Source organism: Anser brachyrhynchus (genome assembly GCF_964034855.1).
Source record: "Anser brachyrhynchus genome assembly, chromosome: 18".
NCBI lineage: Eukaryota > Metazoa > Chordata > Aves > Anseriformes > Anatidae > Anser > Anser brachyrhynchus.
The window spans coordinates 6,889,222-6,905,965 of record NC_137711.1 but is presented as its reverse complement, the minus strand read 5'-3'; the positions used below and the strand labels follow the sequence as shown (position 1 = coordinate 6,905,965).

The 16,744-nt window shown below is 65.5% G+C and overlaps 2 protein-coding genes across 7 annotated transcripts; both read left to right on the top strand.

The window, feature by feature from the left end:
- The first annotated feature begins 503 nt into the window (after positions 1 to 503).
- LOC308180123 (uncharacterized protein) lies at positions 504 to 9,957 on the top strand. Its single transcript, XM_080561286.1, has 3 exons — positions 504 to 6,258; positions 6,290 to 7,052; positions 7,188 to 9,957. Exons 1-3 carry the CDS (start codon positions 5,371 to 5,373, stop codon positions 7,364 to 7,366), a joined length of 1,830 nt encoding a protein of 609 aa, XP_080417412.1. The 5' UTR covers positions 504 to 5,370; the 3' UTR covers positions 7,367 to 9,957.
- Positions 9,958 to 10,129: 172 nt separating this feature from the next.
- LOC308179737 (uncharacterized protein) lies at positions 10,130 to 16,140 on the top strand. 6 transcript variants are annotated; one of them, XM_080560358.1, is made up of 7 exons: positions 10,922 to 11,063; positions 11,220 to 12,182; positions 12,810 to 12,939; positions 13,761 to 13,867; positions 14,402 to 14,454; positions 14,835 to 14,972; positions 15,257 to 16,140. In XM_080560358.1, the coding sequence occupies exons 2-7, from the start codon at positions 11,753 to 11,755 to the stop codon at positions 15,368 to 15,370; spliced, it is 972 nt and encodes a 323-aa protein (XP_080416484.1). In that variant the 5' UTR covers positions 10,922 to 11,063; positions 11,220 to 11,752; the 3' UTR covers positions 15,371 to 16,140. The 6 variants fall into 6 exon arrangements, 5 of the variants coding, with proteins under 5 accessions (XP_080416481.1, XP_080416480.1, XP_080416482.1 ...); XM_080560357.1 differs by having other exon boundaries at positions 12,807 to 12,939; XM_080560355.1 differs by lacking the exon at positions 11,220 to 12,182 and having other exon boundaries at positions 10,130 to 11,063.
- Positions 16,141 to 16,744: the final 604 nt, after the last annotated feature.

The window sequence follows — 16,744 nt, the reverse complement described above, 5'->3', positions numbered from 1 at the left end:
CGGCTCGGCTCGGCTCGGCTCGGCTCTGCCCGGTTCTCTCCGGTGGCTTTGAGGAGCTCAAAGCGCAGCGCGGCTCGGCTCGGCTCGGCTCGGCTCGGCTCGGCTCGGCTCGGCTCGGCTCGGCTGCCTCCCCGTTGGATAGCGGAGCAGAGCCTGGCTCCCTGCCGTGCCCGGGGCTTGCAGCGCTCCTGCTCCGGTCCCTCTCCGGGGGCTCCCTGAACCCCATCCTCACCACCGGGATATGCTGCCCGCCTTCCTCCTTCCCTCCTTCTTTCCCTCCCTCCCTCCCTCCATCCCTCTCCGTCTCCTTCCTCCATCCCTCCTTCTGTCCCTCCATCCCTCCTTCCTTCCCTCCATCCCTCCTTCCGTCCCTGCATCCCTCCTTCTGTCCCTGCATCCCTCCTTCCCTCCATCCCTCCTTCCGTCCCTGCATCCCTCCTTCTGTCCCTGCATCCCTCCTTCCCTCCATCCTTCCCTCCATCCCTCCCTCCTTCCCACCTTCCCTCCGCCGCAGCCGATGCTGGAGCCCTGGGCTCCGACCAGCCTCCAAGCTGGGAGCACGCAGTCATCTCTGCTGCAGGCACCAAGCCGTGCACCATGCCCGGCTCACCCTAAAACCCTAATTTTAGGGCTCCTGGCCCTGCCCTGGGGGTGCTCCGGCTGCCCCCTCCCTGGCCGTCAGCCCCTGCTGCCATCGGGCCGTGCTGCGCCGGCACAGCGAGGGTTTGTGCCAGCCGGGGCCCCTCGGCCCCGTTAGGATCCCCAGCAGCTCCCTTCGGGGACACCCTGCACTCAGGCAGCCCCGCTGGGAGCCTGCTCGGGGACAAAACCAGAGCCGTGCTCAGGAGCAAGACAGAGCTGTGCCTAAACCCGGGGCGACAGCCGGTGTCTCACCGAGGCCCTTTTATTCCCAGCTCCCTTTAGAGCAACCCGGTGCTTTGGGTCAGGAGGGAACGAAACAAACCTTCCCTGGGAGAGCTCTTTAAGAGGTCTCAGTTCAACCTCCGGTCCCCCCTCCGGCTCAGCAGACGGCCCCGAGCAGAGCAGTTGCCAGGAGCCATCTGCACCCCCCGCTGCCGGCTTTCTGCCTTGCCTGACGTTGCTAATTACATCTGCCCGTTAATTCCTCCGACGGCAGACACGGTTCTGCCAGGGCAGAGGATGGGTCAGGGCAACGACAGCCAGAAAAGAGGAAAACCAGCCCGGGGACGGGGGACGGGGGGGTCTCAGGCTGGGGAGCTGTACCCACGCCCAGACCCGGCGCAGGGCATCCTACACCCCGAGCCCCCAGCTCTGGGGCACCCAGAGCTGACCGCCAGCACGGAGACGGGCGGCAGCACCAGCCGTGTCTGGATCAGATAATTTAGAAGCGGTGAGGCCGGCCCCGAGGTCCAGCATGAGGCATATGCCCCGCACCAGGTGGGGCCAGGGAAGAGGAGAGCATCTCCCGACCCCGGGTTCTTTTATTGAATTGGGGGTCCCTGAAAAATAATTTGTGAATTTCACCCAGGGTGACTTCAACAAGACCAGGGGGATCCTGCCCCCGGTGCCTGAGCCGTGCTGAGTTTGTGCCGGGCTCAGCCAAGCTCCTTGATGGACTGGGATGAATTTAACCCCCCTGCAAAGAGGAGCTGGAGCCCCCCGTGCGCCCCAGCCCAAAGCTGCAGCTCTGGGGGGCTCCTGGCTCAGCCCTGCTGCGGGAATGGCTCGGGGAGCCTCCTCCGGCCGACCTCGGCTCCAGAAATGTTCATTTTCCTTTTCATTTTCCTTTTCCAAGCCATAACGGAGAGCAACGAGAGGCTGCTGCCCAGCTGGCAGGACGGAGAGCCTCATAAATACCAGCTCGCCTTCCTGCTGCGGGCACCGGGGTTACACCAGAGCCCCGCTTGGCCCCGCAGGGTTAACAGCAGGAGGAATTTTCCTAACTCATCGTGTGGGTGCCAAGCCCGAGGCAGCTCGGCGAGACAGCACGGATCGCTGCAAAATGCCAGGCAGCAGCAGCGGGACACAGGCAGCTCCCCAGCAGCACGGGCTGGCCCTGCTCCAGGGGCCTGGGGACACTTTCGGGCTTTTGGGGCCCCGGCCCCTTCCTGATAGTGGCAGCAGCCCCTTAACTGCCTGACGCCTGCAGCACCCTCTGCCCTCGCCCAGCCAGGATTGTCCTCCCCCACCACCAGAAGAAAACCAGCGGCTTCCCCAGCCCCTCACCCAGCCGGGCAGAGGCTCCCGCAGCCAGCGAGGGGTTTGTGGAGGTTTATGGCCCCAGCAGGTGCACGACCCCCGAAAGCGGCAATGAAATGGGGGGAAACGACCGATTGGCAGGAGAGATTTCAAAGGAGCCGGCAATTTACCCCGTTGTTTGGCCTCACCTGCTGGGAGATTGTACTCCGATAGTCCTCTGCCACCTCGGAGCTTATCTCCTTGCCTGTGTGTTTGCCTGGGGGAGCCCTGGAAGGTTCGCACCCAGCGCGGGGGGTTCTGCTTCTCTCCAACCCTGCTCCTGCCCAGCTGCCTGACCCCACCAGCTGCCCCTGGACTGCTTGTGTAGCACTTCGGGGGGAGGTGTGAGCCCTGCTGGCGCTGTTCCTTCCCCGTGAAATAGGCAGCAGTCAGAATTTCACCCTCTGCATCTTCCTTAACCTCCCCGCAGGAACAACCCCTGGCACCCCGACCCTTCCTGGCCAGGGAGCCCAGCCTCAGGCAGAGCCCCCAGGAAGCCCCCAGCCCTAACCAAGCCCTCAGGGCTCTATTTTCCGTGCTAAATCAGGATATCTGGGAACGATCTGGCTTTAACGTGGTTATCAGAGATGGCAGCGGAAGAGAGGGATCAGATCGGGCGCGCGGTCAGCCAGCGCTGCGGGAGCCCCATTAGCAATGACAATGTTCCCCTTATCTCGCAGGGATGGTTTCACCAAAGCTGACAAAGCAGCACATGAAAGCAGGGTCTGAAGCACACAGATTATTTTTCAAAGGTCCCAGATTAAATAACAGGATCTGGGGTTGGGAAACGTCACTGAAGAGGTTGCAGCTCAGAGGCTGCAGTGGGATAAGGTGGGACGGGGGCTCGGCGGGTCTTTTGGCTCTGGGCTGAGCACCCGTGGGCCTCGGTCGATTCATTTTCTGCCCATTTCTGTTAAGACCAGAGACAAGACCTGACCCAAAATCTCACTGGGCAAAAGCAGCGCCTGGTCGCATCGCTCACCCTAACCCCAACCCTACAACCACCGGGCAGGGGCTGCAGGGGCTGCCCACCACCAGCGATCTCTCTGCGGGGCCGGGGGGCTGCGGAGCACCCTGCTGGGTGTTGAACGTGGAGCAGGGGCAGCAGCGCATCCTCTGCACCGCTCTGCTCCAGGCAGACCCTGCCTACGGGGTGGCCGTGGAGGTGTAGGAGCAGGGACGGGGTCACACCATGGGTGCTCCCCGCTCCCAGCCATGCAGCAGGGGGAGCTGCCCTGTTTTGGGGTGCTGCAGGGGGAGATGCTGCATTTTGGGCTCATGCTCCTTCCCCTACACCAGCTTTCCTCTTGCCAGGGGCTCTGCCTGTCCCACCGAGGTGCCCCGCACCCCACAGATGTGACCCCAGCACCACAATGCAGGAGATGGGGGGACCCCTGCTTGCCACCGTGCCCGTGGCTGGACATGCAGGGGGACCACGGGCCAGCGAATTTGCTTCTCCCCCTCCTGTTTCCAGACATTAAATGAGCAAAGGTCAGCACTTGTGGCATTTTGAACACCCCCAAAGCAGGGGTGAGAAGCCCAGCACCTCAGCCCAGCACCCCGGCCAGGGGTGACCGGATGACGCAGCGCCCCGGCTGCGCGCCCCGCTCGGGGCTGCTAGGACGGGACGAGCCCAGCAGACAGCAGGCAGCCTCGGGGTTATTTTATCCTCTGCGGTTCTCGTGTGCGGTGAGAAAGAGCCCGGGAGGAGGAAGGGGGAGCCGGTGTCGGGGCGGAGATGTGGCCTCTGTCCCCCGCCCTGCCGCGGTGCCCCACGGAGGAGACGCTGCTGCGGGCGCTGCGGTCACCCCGCTCCTGCACGGCCGCCGCCGGCTTCTGTATTTTCACCTGCAGGCTCACTTCCTTCCTTCTGCTTCCTCACATAGAGCAAACGGGCCAAAAAGTAGTGTGGGAAGGAAGGGGGGGCCTTGGGGTGAGCCCCTGACACCCTGTCTGTGGGGTCCTATCGTGTGTGTGCCCCGCGAGGGGTGCTGGCCCCATAACAGGTCTCCTGCAGGGGTTTGGGGTCTCAGCCCCCTGTCCCAGGCTGGGGAGCCCCCAGGAAAGCTCCTGCTTTGAGCAGGTCCCATCACCAGGACATAGGCACCTGGCTGTGAAATGGAAACAAGCGCGGCAGTTCTAGGAAGAGGAAGAAAACCCAGGAGGCTGGTGCAAAAAGGAGCTCCCGCTGCGGTGCGCAGGGACACGGGGGGGCAGGGAAGGGCCAAGCTGGGGTTCGGCTCCGTTTGTGCCCCTGCTGCCCCTGCCAAGCACCCGCCTCTGCTCGGGGGCTCTGGGTCTGTGCAAGGGGAGGGAATCAGCAGGCGAGGGGAGCCCGTTCTGGGTGCTGCTGGCACCCAAGGGTGGCCCCGGCCCCCCCACAAGGTTGCCCGGCAGGAGAGGAGCAGGCGCTTCCCTGTGGCCCCCAGGACTGTCGTCCCTGTGCCCTGCTCGGTGCTGTGAGGCACAACCGAAAACCCAAGTGGGGAGAGGCGGCGACCCTGCCCGAGCCAAAACAGAGCTGAGGGGTTGAGCCGAGCCCTCCGAGCACCCAGGAGGCTGCTCTGCACCAGCACCGCCCCCCAGCGCTGCCCAGGGCGCACCAAGGCTGGAGCTCCCGTGCTGGTTTTGCTCCAGCTTGGCATTTAAAGCTGGGCAGAGCTCGTGTGCTCCATCCCCTCTCTGTGCTCCATCCTCTCCCTGCAGAAATTTGGGGTGAGGCCCCTGCCCTCCCGTGCCACCGCCCTGCATTCGTGCACGGGCTCCACGTCCCCGCGCCCGGGGCAGGCTCAGGGCTCTGTTCCTCCTGCTGCCGCCCTCCCTGCGGCCCCGAGCACCCGGCCTCTGGGCGGGCCAGTGTGCAGAAAGCACCCCAGAGCCTCGTTCCCCCCGGCAGAAACCCCCCAGCCCCGAGGTGAAACTCCCCCAGACAAAAATAACCCAGCCAGCCACGTGCTCTGCGGTCGCCGCTTGCACGAGCGAGGAAGCAGCAGCAGAAAATCGCAGGGGCTGAGCGCCAGCCCCGCATCCCTGCCGCCCTCCCCTGACCTCTCACTCCCCCGGGAGCGCCTGATGCTCGCGGGCCCCTGGAGCGGAGCAGGATGATGGGGACGTGGCCGCGCTGGGGCTGGCTCCTTCTCCCAGGTGAGGATGGGTGCAGCGATCCGGGGGGGGGGAGCAGAGCTGCTGAGCCCCCCCCCAGCGGTGCTCCAACCTTCGGGTACCAGCCCCGGAGCCGAAGCCTCCCATCACCGCAGCATTATGGGGCTAAAAGCAGGCAGAAGGGGTCTTCCAAAAAGTGCTCATTTCTCACCGCCCCTCCGAAACAAGCCGACAAGGGGCAGCTTGGAGGGAGGACGGGCGCAGTTCCAGACCACGGGTGGTTCCTCTCCATCACCGCTCGGTTTCTCCGCAGCGTGCCAGGCTCTCATTGCCCCCCGGGAGGTCAGCGGCCGCGCGGGCCAGGCGCTGTCCCTGCACTGCTGGTACGCGCCTGGCTACCAGGGCTACAACAAGTACTGGTGCCGCGGGGCCTCGCGGGACTCCTGCCGCAAGGTGGTGGAGACAGCGGGCAGAGAAGTGCCCCGGCAGCGCGGCCGGGTCTCCATCACGGACAACCACGTCTTCTGCCTCGTCCTGCTCACCCTGGAGGAGCTCTCGGAGGAGGACGCTGGGAGCTACTGGTGCGGGGTGGAGCGGGCGGGCAGGGACATCATGACGCCGGTTACCATCAGGGTTTTGCCAGGTGAGTGCTGGCATTTTGTTGTGGTTTTTTGTAAGGGAAAGCCTTTCGGGGGAAGGTGCTGGGTTATGTTGGGGAGAAATGGTGCAGCTCAGCTCCGCTTACGTTGGTTGCCACCCAGTACAAACCAGTGGCAGGGCGGCAGGGGTGACGGGTCCCTTTGTCAAGGGATGCATGTAGGTGCATGCAGGGCAGGCTGGAGCCCCGTGCAGGGGTTTGCAGCACCGAGGCCAGTCCCAGACCATTATTTGGGCTCCCAGCACCGGGTGCTGTGCAGGAAGGATGGCAAAGCCAGCAGCTAAACTCGCGAGTGAATGCTCCTGGATGAGCCTCGGTGCTGCAGCCAGAGAGAGTACAAACTCTGCAAACCAAAGCGGGTCTGGGGTGCAAAGTCTGAGCGTCTGGGTGGGGATAAGGGGCACATCCAGGCCCTCCAGCCTCGGGAAAGCCTCGGTTCCTGGCAGCCGGAGAGATGCCTCTCCGCGGGGAGCTGCAGGGGAGGAGCACCCCGTGGGAACGCCGGCAGGGCAGGGGCAAGGGCTGGGCACGGTACGGGCAAGTGCTCACCTCCTGCCGGTGGGACGTGGGGGACCCCAGCTCCCCCCAGGACCACCCCTGACGCGTCCGTACGAGCTGTGCCTGCAAACCCTGCAGCCACCCCCTCGCCCTGGCTCCCCGACACCACAACCGAGCTCCTCTACACGGCCAACGTCACCAATGCCACTGCCACGGGGTGAGCACCGCGGGGCGGGCAGGGGGCTCGCAGGCGTGGGGTGCCATGGGGGTCCTCGCACCGGGGGGCTCGTGGGGACACTCCGGAGACGTTTTTCTGGGGGGGTGATGCGGCAGCGGAGACCCAAGTGGGGCCCCAGGCTGGTGTCCCTGCTTCGTGGCCCGTCCCGCGGTGGGCAGGGGGCTGCAGGAGCACAGCGCCAGCCTCTGGGGGGAGAGACAAACAGCCCCGCTCCTCTTGCCCCCAGCCCCCCCAGGTCAGCCCTGAGCGCCCTGGTGCCCACGGCGGTGCTGCTCTCCCTGCTGGCTGTGGCCGGCTCTGCCGGGCTCATCTACGTCCTGTGGAGGAGGAGGGAAGGTAAGGGCACCCAAGGGTGCCACTGCGCCCGTCCCAGGCACAGCGGGACCCATCCGGGGGAGCTGAGCGGGGCTGGGGCTGGGGAACCTGGAGGGGGTTAGGCTGCTTTGCCACGGCTCTTCTTTCTGCCCCCAGACCTCTGGAGACCCCTGGGAGCGGTGAGATCTAAGCCGAAGGACCGGGCGCAGCTGCACCATACGGCAAGTGCCCGGCGAGCCCCCCCGGGACCACCGGTCCCCGCGAGCCCCCCCTGCAGCTGCAGCCTTCGGACTTCTCTGGGTGCCCGGGGGCACGGCTGGAGCTCGTGGGGCTGAGCCTGGCAGGGAGCGGGGCCGGCTGCCCCCTGACCCCGCTGCCTGTTTCAGGATTTTGGGGACGCGCCGCCCCCTCGCACCAAACCCCCCCCGACCCCCTCCAAGCCTGCCTTCGCCGGGGAGCTGGACAACGTCTACGACAACGAGCTGGACCTGACAAAGGTGAGAGCCCCGGCACGGGCAGCAGGGAACCGGGAAGCCCTGCAGCACCCGGCCGTGCCGTGCCGCCTGCTGAACCCCTGCCGTGCCCCAGGGCCCTGGGGACACGCCGCCCCCGCGGCAGGGCAGCAGCGCCGTGGAGCAGGACGCCGAGCTGGAGGACGAGAACTTCTACACCAACACCTTTTGCCAGGACAGGAGCAGGGGAAGGCCCGGCCGCGGCGCCCAGCACAGAAATTAATTCCTCCGGTCGTAAGGGAGCGCCCCGGGCAGGCAGCGGGGTCCCCAGGTGGTTCCCTGCAGAGACAGCGGCGCTTTGCTCTGGGCTGGGCAGGGAGCAGGGGGGCTGCAGGGTGGGAATGAGCTTCACCAGGGGCTGCGGTTCCATCACGGGAGGATCTCAGCAGCTCGACCACCTCTGCCCATGGACAGAGCCCCCCGAGCCCGGGGACACCCCAATTCCCCCCCCCAAGCACGTCCCCGCCCCGTCCCAGCCTCCTGCTGCTGCTTCTGCGGGTTGAGCAACGCCTCCAGACGGGAAAAATACATCCGATTCCTTCGCACGCTGGTGTGCGGGATGTTTTCCTGGCTTGGATGCAAATGGGTTGCTTTAAATTTAGATACATGGCAAGAAAGGACCTCCCTGGTGGGGCTCAGTGCACCTCTGGGACCCTCTGGGTGAAAGGGACCCCGGGGACCCCGGTGGTGCTGGGGCTGTGCCGGTGGGTGCTCGGGGGCACCAGGGAGAGGGGAAACAAAGCTCAGAGCAAGGGAAGAGGAGAGGGACCCGGGGATGTGGCAGTGAGGCTTCGCTGCCAGGTTTCCCTGGGAGGTTTATCGGCAGAAAGCAGGTTGGCAGCCGCCGGCCACTTCTTGAATTTACATCTTGAGGTTATCTGCCGTGAGTCAGGGGCCGGGAGGGTGGAGGGCAGCTCCCGGCCAGCCCCCCCGGCTCTCCGGGAAGGGAGATACCCCATGGCCGGGGGAAAACACCGAGCTTCCTCTCGCCCTACGGGGACGGGCGGTGTGGGAGGCGGGGGACAGACGGGCAGGACATGGGGAAGGAGGCTCCTCAGCCTCCGGCAGGGTCTTGCTTTCCCCTCTTCCCAGCGGGCACGGAGGAACAAAGCCACCGGCCCGGGAGCTGCCGGGAAGTGGCTCTGCCTCTGCAGCCTTTGGGCTTCTGCAGCTTTCACTGGAAAGGTTTAATATCGGGGGAAGAGCAGCGTTGCCACTCAAAGGACATATTCGGGCCAGAAGAGGTGGTTTGGGGGGAAGCCAGACACTTCTGCTCGACAAAACAAACAAGAGCAGCCCTGCCTTGGGCACCCTGTGGGGGGGCTCGGCCCGACGCCGTGCCCGTGGGGTGGGCACGTGGCTCCTTCCACCCTGGCACAGCCGACCCACACCTTCCCTCTCGTCCTCCTTCCCCTTGTCCCCATCCATCGCAGCCACCCCGTGGCCCCACAGGCGCTGATCTCCTTCCAGGGGCTTGAGTCTCAGGGGCACAGGAGGTGGGGGGGTGGGGGTTCTGCAGTCCCGTGGGCATCGCCCCGTACCACCGCCTGACCCCGCACCAGCACCGCCTGCCTGGGGTCAGCTCCGTCCCCGCGGGCAAGCGGAAAGTGCTGGCGGCTGCAGGAAAGCCACAGCCATTGGAGGTATCGCGGGTGCCGTGCTCCCAGGCTGAGTATTTAAATTTTCCTTGGAGAAACTTCTCCAACATGTGGGGCCGTGCAGGGAGCCCCGTTTGGGGGACTTGGTGTCCTGGAGGGGACACGAGCACCTGGCTGAGCCCCGCTGTGGGGAGAGGAGCCCTCAGCAGCGCCAGCCCTGCCGGATGGAGCCAAACGCCCATTTCCAGGCTCACCTGCAGCTGGCCGAGCCTGGGAGCTGCGTCCCTCCAGCATCACGCCGCCCTTCCCACTTCGCCCCCCGGCTCGTTCCCAGCAGCAGGACGGGCCCCGGGGTGCACGGGGCTGGAGGTGGCACAGCTCGCCCGTCCCCACCGACGGCCTTCCAGCTGACGCTCCCGTCACACAGCCCCCCCATTCCTCACCCCACCTTTCTCTGCCTGCCCCACAGCCACCGCACGGGCACTCTGGCAGCCTGGGGCCCCACGTGGATGGTGCTCAGCGGGGACCCTTCATCTGCAGAGAGCCCGCTTTGGGGCCAGGATCCAGGCACAGGCCAGGGCCAGTTGAGCTGTGTCTCCACCAAGGGGCACCCTCAGTGCTGTCAGACCTTAAGGAGCGCGCCTTACAGCTGCCTCCTCGCCTTCTCCCAGGCCAGAGCTGCGGGTGGTGCCAGCAGCAGGGCTGTGCACAAGGGCCTCTCCGCTCTCGAGGGAGCCCACAGCTCCTCCCAATTTAACATCACCCACAAAAAAAATGCCTTCGAGTCCTGCATCCAGGTCGTTTATAAAAACATTGAAGAGAACTGGCCCCGGAATGGAGCCCGGGGGAACCCCCCGAGGGACCGGCCAACAGCCTGATGTAACCCAGGCACTACAACCCTTGGAGGCCCCACAACCCTTTGAGGCACCACAACCCTTGGAGCCCGACCCATCGGCCGGTTGTTCGCCCACCCTGTTACGCACTCATCCAGCTCCCCTTCTGCTGAGGGATTTTCCCAGCAAACCACAGGGTCAGCAAGTCGGTGAGAAGGAGGAAGGGGGAGGCTGGGGGGGCCGCTGCTAGGGGACAAGGGATGGGGGGGGGACATCCCAGCCAGGGCAGCGGGGATGGGGCACGTTTGGGGCTCAGGGGGTCCCTGCACAGGGCTGAGCCCCCCTGGGTGCAGACCCCGCTGTGTGCCGCCGTCTGGAGGCACCGCGCAGCGAGGCACGGAGGGGCAGGACGGCACCCACCGTGGGGGCTCCCCGGGGGCAAAGGGAAGCGACGGAGCGGGGGCACAATGCGAGGGCCAGGCAGGGGGGCCGGGCTGCTGTTGGTGCAAGAAGAGGATGTGGGAAATCAGCTGACACCAGAGGAAACTAGAGTTCCCATGCAGCTGCCTGGCCTCCACCAGGGAGTGGTGCTGAGCCACGGGCAAAAGAGGAAGCGAAGCCCCCGAGGGGCACCGAGGAGCATGTCTGGCTGGAGTGCTGCCCGGCGGGTGCTAAAGGCCAGCCTGGCCATGTGGCTGCTGCTGCTGCTGCTGCTCGCCTGCACGGCTCCGTGCCGCTCAGCAGGCGGCCGGGCAGTGAGGGGGCCCGGCACTGTGCGTGGGCACCCGGGGGGGTCCATCTCGGTGTCCTGCACGTACCAGCACGGCTACGAGACCAACCCAAAGTTCTGGTGCCGCCCGGGAATATTTAGGAGCTGTGATTCTGACGGCCACATCATCGCCACCTCGGAGGAGGAGCCCTGGGTGCAGCGGGGCCGGTTCTCCATCTGGGACAATCGCACCCAGCGGGTGTTCACCGTGACCGTACAGAACCTGGAGGCAGAGGACACGGGCACCTACCGCTGCGGGGTGCGAAGGTTCATAATCCTCACCGATGACAGCGACGATGTGGAGGTGATCGTGTCCCCAGGTCAGTGCTTGCGGGTCCCCTGCGCGCAGCACCAGTGCCACCCCAGCCGCACGGTGCGGGGCTGGGCGCAGGCTGCGGGAGGTGGCGACACCCGGGCGCAGCGGGGGCAGAGAGCAGGGGGCTGCACACACAGCTGGGCCCCCTTCGCCTTTGCAGAGCCACGACCGACGGCTACCCATGCCCTCTTTTGGACCACCCCACGGCCGCTACCACCGGGCGTGAACTCTCCATCGAGCACGGATGCGCCGTTGGGCACGGATGCTCCGCGGAGCACGGATGACGTGCCGTTGGGTGTGGACGTGCCATCGGGGCGCTGCCACAGCCTCCGCTGGTTCCTGCTGCTGGCCGGGCTGCAGCTGCTGGCCCTGCTGGCCATGAGCATGGCCGTGCTCTGGCTGAGCCTGCGGAGAGGCTGAGCACCGGCGCTCTCAGCGCTCAGCACCCCGCCGCCGCTTCCCCGCCGCAATAAAGCGCCCGGGCACCGCGTCGAGGCTCCATCCTTCCCTCCGGTCTCCTCGAGGGGAGGAAGCGGGGTGGGAGGGTGGTAAGGAGGGTGGGGGGGGGTTAAAGGGGGGGGAAAGCAGCGGTCGCCGAGCTCCGCCCGGCTGCCAGGTACGGCCCCGGGGGCGGGCCGGGCCCCGCAGCCGCACCGGGAGGCTCCGGGCGCGGAGGTCGGCGAGGGCACAGCCATGGCGAGGCGGCTGGGGCTGGGGCTGGGGGTGCTGAGGCTGGTGCTGGTGCTGCTCGCCTGCACGGCTCCGTGCCGCTCAGCAGGCGGCCGGGCAGTGAGGGGGCCCGGCACTGTGCGTGGGCACCTGGGGGGGTCCATCTCGGTGTCCTGCACGTACCAGAACGGCTACGAGACCAACCCGAAGTACTGGTGCCGCCCGGGAATATTTAGGAGCTGTGATTCTGACGGCCACATCATTGCCACCTCGGAGGAGGAACCCCGGGTGCAGCGGGGCCGGTTCTCCATCTGGGACAATCGCACCCAGCGGGTGTTCACTGTGACTGTACAGAACCTGGAGGCAGAGGACGCGGGCACCTACCGCTGCGGGGTGCGAAGGTTCATAATCATCACCGATGACAGCGACGATGTGGAGGTGATCGTGTCCCCAGGTCAGTGCTTGCGGGTCCCCGAGGTCCAACGTTGGTGCCCCCCTGGCCAAGTAGAAGCACCAGGAGCAGGGACTGCGGGGAGGGGCAGCCAGGAGGAGGTGGGCGCCTGTGCACCGCGGGGCTGCGCCGGGACGGGTCACCAGGGCACCGCGGTGTCTTCCAGGTGTCCCCACGGCCCCTTCTTGGTGCCGCAGGGGCAGCTGCCCCATGGCTGCGGTGCATCACTGTCATGTCCGTGCCCTGTGGCCCCTCTCCCTGCCCCGTGGCCCTCTCCCTGCCTGCGCCCTCCTGCCCTCACTGCCAGCTCTGTGGAGTCCCCAGCTCCCAGCCCATTTCCCTGCCGTGTCGGTGCTGGCGGCGCACGGGGTGCCCAGGGCCCCTTCCTGCAGGCTGAACTCTGTGTGTGCATGCTGGGGGGACTGGGGCTGCTGGGATCCTGCTGTAATCCCCCCGGCTGTGGGTTTAGAGCCACGCACCTCGGGCTGAGTGCTCTGGGCACAGCAGAGGGGACGCAGGGTGCCCCGGCAGGACGGTGAGGTTGCTTTCTCCAACCCGCTGCAACGCCCTCAGCGTTTCCCCTGCAGAGGCAGGGAGCCTGGCTGAGCCTTTTTCCTCTTCTTGCAGCAGATCCCACACCCACAGCATCGCCCCCCACCTCGGCCACTCTGCCCGGGTCCACCGCGGGCCCCACGCAGCCACCTACCCAGCAGGAAGGGACGCAGGGGACAGCCAGCCCCTCTTCCCACCCGGACCACAGGTGAATGCCAGCTGCTGGCCCCGCACTGCGAGCAGCAGCTGCCTCCCTCCCTGAGCTCTCTCCGGGGCTGCAGCACTCCTGGCTCTTCGGGCTTCCCTTAGGGATTCCTGCTCTTGCCTTTAGGAACCAGCGCTCCACCCTACGCGCTTCGCACGGGAAGCAATCGCAGCACCGCCGGCTGCTCAGCCCCCCCCCAGCCACATCTGCAGCTTAAAAGATCCGCATGTCCTGGCCATACAAGAAGTGGTTTTCGCCTGCAGCGCTGGCCCCGTTTCCTTCCGCAAGGCTCGGCGGGGCTGTTTGCCCGTGGGAAGCCAAGCACGCGCTGAGCTGGGTCCTGTTCTGCTTTGTAGTCGCACAGCCCCGCGGGGCAGGCTGACAGAGCCTGGGGCCGGAGCGCGGAGCCTCCTCGCCGCTCTGCTGTCCCTTGGAGGTGATGCAAGAATTGGGAGAGCTGAGGCTTCCCGTCACCGTGCTGGGGGGTAACTGCTTCCTCTAAACCAGCCCCGGTGACACACCACAATGTGCCTCGTTCCGTTACAACGAAGGAAGCCACCAAAGAGTGGAGCTGAACCAGAGCAAACTAAGAGGCAGTGCTCCTCCAAATGCTCAGGACGCAGCAGAATGAGGCAGATCCCAATGTCCCACCCGCTTCTGCTGCTTGCAGGCTGAGGACCACCGTGCCTGCTTCCCTCGCTCCCCAGGCAAGCCCCTTGCCCACGGCTGTGACCCTCCGGCCACGGCCCCATGCGCCCGCCCCGCGGTGCCCGCTGCTGGGTGCGGCTGAGAGGTGCGAGGGCAGAAACTCTTCTCTCTTGCAGCCTGGACATAGCTCTGGATATCCTCACTCCCTGCATCGCAGTGGTTCTGTTTCTGCTCGCCGTTGCTGCCGGGGTTTTGGTCATACTGTCCAGGAAGAGGAAGCAGGGTAAGCGAGGCCCTTGTGCCGCGTGCTATTGCTTTCTCTCTTTTGGTTCTTAGTTCCTCATTCCCTCGCTAACCCACCCAATTTCTGACCTCCACTGAGCGACGTCTCCGCTTTGTGAGCAAGGGGAGGCGTGGGGGGGGTCTCCTTCCCCTGCGGGCACCGTCCCACGGGTCGGGTCCCCATGGTGATGGGGGAAGGCAGCCGGCGGGCTGGGTGCTGCCCGGCACGGCACCGTGCGCGCTGTACGCAACGTTCTTGCTCCACAAGCATGCAACGTGCCTGGCTTTGTAGCCGGGTTTGCAGCAGATTTGGCACAGAGTTTGAGGGCAGGGTGGGGAGGGCCAACAGGGGCCACCACCAGCTGGTGGCTGGGGGGCCCTGGGTTTGTATGAAGAGCTGCTTCGGGTGCTCACTGGGCAGCAGGCGTCCTTCCTGTTTCACACTGAGGTTGGAAGCAGCAGTGTGTGTGGTTTTTTTTAATATATATTTCTGATCCCCTGGCTTTGCTTGTGTCCGACCACGTCTGTGTTTCAGCCTTCTCAGGAGCAGCTGTCGAGATGGACAGGATCCGTGGCACGCCGAACCCAGTAAGGCAAACCCTGTGGTGTGTTGGGACTGCTTGCTCCGGGCTCTGCTGGAAGGGGGAAAGGTTTCGCCCCTAGCCCAGCCTCAGGCTGCAGCCTTAGCGTGCTTCAGCCGGGCTCACGGCTGCTCCCTGCAGCTGGGGGGGGTGCTCAGGGCTCAGCTGGCCGGCAGAAAGAGCCGAGCAGCGAACCTGTGCCACTGCCACCGAGAAACCCTGGGAAGGGGAATCGGGGTCGGGCAGGCGAATTTTCCCTCGGTGCTCCCGCCGCCGTCCCAGCCCCGATGGTGAGGTGCAGTGGGACGGGGGAGGCGTCCACCCCTGCAGCCGGGGGGCTGGAGGGAGCTTAGGAGCACCCCCAGACCGCTCTCGGTGGTGTTTCAGGGAGCGGACGTGCTGCACTACGCGGATATTGGCCACCCGGCCGGTGCAGGCGAGAGCCAGCCCTACGGCAACGTGGAGGCTTTCCGCCCCTCGGCAAACGCAGCCACCGATTACACGGAGGTCAAGAGGCCCAGCCAGGTGGGGAACGAGGCAGCGGCAGGGGACACCCGGCCTGGGGCTCTCACCTCTGCGTGGGGGGCTCCGTGCGGGGAAGGGCTGGTGGCTGGGCTGGGTATGGTTGCAGAGGGACAGGGCTGGTGGGGACACAAATGTCAGTGGGTAATCGTGCTCCCTGTGCTCGCTCCAAAAGGATGCAAGACGTTCCTGCAGAAGGTGGAGGGTCTTTTGCTTGGGGAGGGTCTTTTGCTTGGGGAAGCCTGCAAACGCTGCTTTTTAAAGATTTTTTTCCCTTCCTATCCCAGAATTTGGAAGAGAAAAAGGAGCCCACTTACGCCATGGTGCGCAAATCCCAGCTGGAGGAGCAGGAGCTGCTCTACGCCAACGTGACTCCAGCCCGGCAGCACGCGGCGCCGTGAGGGCTCAGGACCCAGCACCGCTGCCCTGCATGGGACCTCGGGCACAGGACCCGTGTGGGGACACCGGGACGGATGCTGAGTTGGGCAGGAGACGGCTCCCCTGCGGAGCTGCTGCTCCCAGAGGCGCCGGTGCTAACTTGGAGCAGCCTCGGAGAGGACGAGGCTGGGCACGCGGCAAGGGGATGAAATCGTTCCCCTGCATTTGGAGCCCTCATGCCCGGTACGGCCATGGCGCCAGGATCGGAAAGCAGCCTCATGTTTGGGTTGTCCAGGCGGACAAAATTGTCCAGGCAAAGGGGGGCCGGGTGCCGCAGGTGGGCTGCTTGGCTCCGCGCCCCCACTGCTGCGCGGTGCCCAGGGGCTGCAGCCCCCGCGCCTGCCCCTGCCTCGCGCTGACATTTCGCACCGATGGATGCGGAGCTGGCAGCTCCCGAGCGCAGGGCAGGGGGAAATGCTACGAACACGTGCCCTGTGCCTGCAGGCACTGCTAGCACCTAGGGCAGCCCAGGTTAGGGCTGCAGTGTGGTGCCTGGTGTCCTGGACAGCCCCAAAACAGCCTTTGTGTTCGTGTCTGTGCACCAAAGGAGACCGCAGAGGTGTTCCCGTCCCTCCTGCACCGCTGCTGGGGAGCAGCTCCCCCAAAACCCCACAGTCCCGCGCTCTCTCTCCTCGGCTTCGCTGATAATTTATTTCTCGGCACCCTCTAAATGTGTTGTTCTCCGTAAAACCTCACTCCTTTATCAGTAAAAGCAACCGAGCGTCTGATATCATCCAATGCCCCTTTCAGCTGTATTCGTGCCACAGTTTTGCACCGCGATAAGAGTTCGCTGCACGACATGCACCCAGAAGCAGAGCTGGCACCTTGCTCGTGCCACCCCCAGCAGCGGGGGGACCCCAGCTCCGTCAGGGCACGAGCTGCAGCAGCAGGAGCTCGCCGACACCCAGCCTTCATCCTCCCCAGCCCAGCGCCGGTGCTGAGCTCCCTCCGAGCTCCTGCCCCGCTCGGGGCCGTCCATCTCCTGGGAAACGGGCTGGGGTTCGGCACCTCTCTGTGCGTCAGTCGGGAGTGCTGGCAGACTCATTCGGGGAGAATTTATTAATGTTGTTAATTGTTGCAAAGCTTTGTTTGGGTATTTTTGTGCTCGTTTTATTGAAGAAGCCTGGCGTAGCATCGCCGCTCTGCCAGAACCGAGGGAAGTGTGAGAGGGACTGCTACAGTGGTCGCTCCCCTTCAGGCAGCCAGAATTATTCCTGGGACCGGCTGGGAGCTGTCAGCACCCAGAAATGTCCAGGGCCAGCCCTGATGGGGCCGGGGAGCACGCAGGGGAGGGCACAGAGCAGCGGTGCTGCAGACTCGGTGTGCGAGCAGGGGAA